Source organism: Poecilia latipinna, unplaced genomic scaffold (genome assembly GCF_001443285.1).
Source record: "Poecilia latipinna isolate Pla-1442-1.1 unplaced genomic scaffold, P_latipinna-1.0 Scaffold406, whole genome shotgun sequence".
Lineage (NCBI taxonomy): Eukaryota > Metazoa > Chordata > Actinopteri > Cyprinodontiformes > Poeciliidae > Poecilia > Poecilia latipinna.
Window position 1 is genome coordinate 31,242 of NW_015113022.1, and position 1,717 is coordinate 32,958.

Sequence of the window (1,717 nt, forward strand, 5' to 3'; positions counted from 1 at the left end):
TGAGATGATATTCAGAAAGGATCTTTTATTGATTGATTTTAGTTGCCTCTGTGATTAACTCTTTGTGTAAAGTCCTCGCATGTGCGCCAATCAAGGGTGTTAATTATAACCTGTCAAATGACCGACGGGCTTTAAATTTTCCTGTCGTTTACAAAAATAACTAGTGAAATACAGGAAATATTCCGTTAATGCGACCTCTGGATGGGATCCAGATTCTTTGTTTAACTTAAATATTAAGCTGGATAAATATTAAATGCAACTCAATAGCCTATGTCAATATTATTTAAAAATCATTGAAAAATAGGATACAACAGCGGGTTTTTTTATGCCTCGAGTCAAAATGACAGACAGTAAAACAGTCACTGGTCTGAAGAGATAAAAAGAAATCAGAAAAAAGACGTCAGTTTATTGAGTTTGTTGCAAAATCAATACAAATCTAGAGTAAAGGTGTCTTTGCAGCATAAATTTGATCTATGAAATTTTGTTAAATGTAATATTAAAATCCCAACTTGTTCCTGTAAACTCAATCTTGAGTTTGATATTGTTACGGCTCAATACATTTCAGTTGAATTATACAAAATATTGTTTTGTTTTTCATGTAGGAGCAAGTGACGGCTGCCATCACCCTGGCAATGGAGCAGCAGATCCAGAAGCTTCTGGTAGAAACTCAGTTGGACATCACGGAGTTCGACAACCTGCTGCAGCCCATTATCGACACATGCACTAAAGATGCCATCTCTGTAAACACGATGTGATCAAAAGCTATTCAGATATCTAAAACAAAGTTTTCTATCTGACGATTAAAGTGGTCTTCCTTTCAGGCTGGTAAAAACTGGATGTTCAACAATGCTAAGGGGCCACAGCACTGTGAACTGATGGCATCACACCTTCGTAATCGCATCACTGTTGACAGCGCACATTTTGAGCTCCGCCTACACCTCATCTATTTAACCAATGACGTTCTTCATCACTGGTATATAATTTGTATTGTTATTATGCAAGCGAGAAATTTGTCATGAATGGCTATATTCAGATATAATTTAAAAAAAGTTTATTGAATTTAAAAAGAAGCAGTATTGTTGATTTAGAATCTTTGAATATTTTTTGTGTATTGCAGCATAATTAGTGTGTTTTTTTTTAAAAATTTTTTATCCCAGCCAGCGGAAGCAGCAGAAGGATTTGTTGGCGGCATTGCAGAAGGTTGTTGTTCCCATCTACTGCACTAGTTTTCTAGCAGTAGAGGAAGAGAAGCAGCAGAAAATTACCCGGGTAAATCCTTCTACTAATCTCTAGTCACATTTCATGGTATCAGAAATGTGAAATGAAACTCAAATGTTCAGTTTTGTGCATTACTTTATGCAGAAGACAGTGATGGCATCGTTACTTTGAAAAAGTAACTTTAATCGGATTACTTGATTACTCCTTGAAAAAGTAACTTAGTTAGATTACTGATTATTTGATTTAGAAAGTAACTAAGTTACATTAAAAATAACTTTTTTAGTTACTTTCAGCAGCTGCTGACAACAACAACAACAACAACAACGCTCCACCACCTGTGAAAATTACATTGATCTTTGCCAAAACTTAATTATAAGTTATTTTATAATGGTAACATCAACAAAGTGTCTCCATTTATATGGTTCAACTGAAGGGGAGATTGTTTAATGGTTACAACAGTACAAAAAAAAAAAAACTTTAGTAATTTGTGCGTGTTTTT

General features: G+C 34.4%; 1 protein-coding gene across 1 annotated transcript in view; it reads left to right on the forward strand.

The window, feature by feature from the left end:
• The window catches only part of LOC106950533 (calcium homeostasis endoplasmic reticulum protein-like), a 28,792-nt gene that overhangs the window by 19,231 nt on the left and 7,844 nt on the right, over positions 1 to 1,717 (forward strand). The window contains exons 4-6 of the mRNA XM_015037456.1: positions 603 to 740; positions 822 to 973; positions 1,158 to 1,269. Coding sequence (XP_014892942.1) covers positions 603 to 740; positions 822 to 973; positions 1,158 to 1,269 — 402 coding nt within the window. The remainder of the gene's footprint in view (positions 1 to 602; positions 741 to 821; positions 974 to 1,157; positions 1,270 to 1,717) is intronic.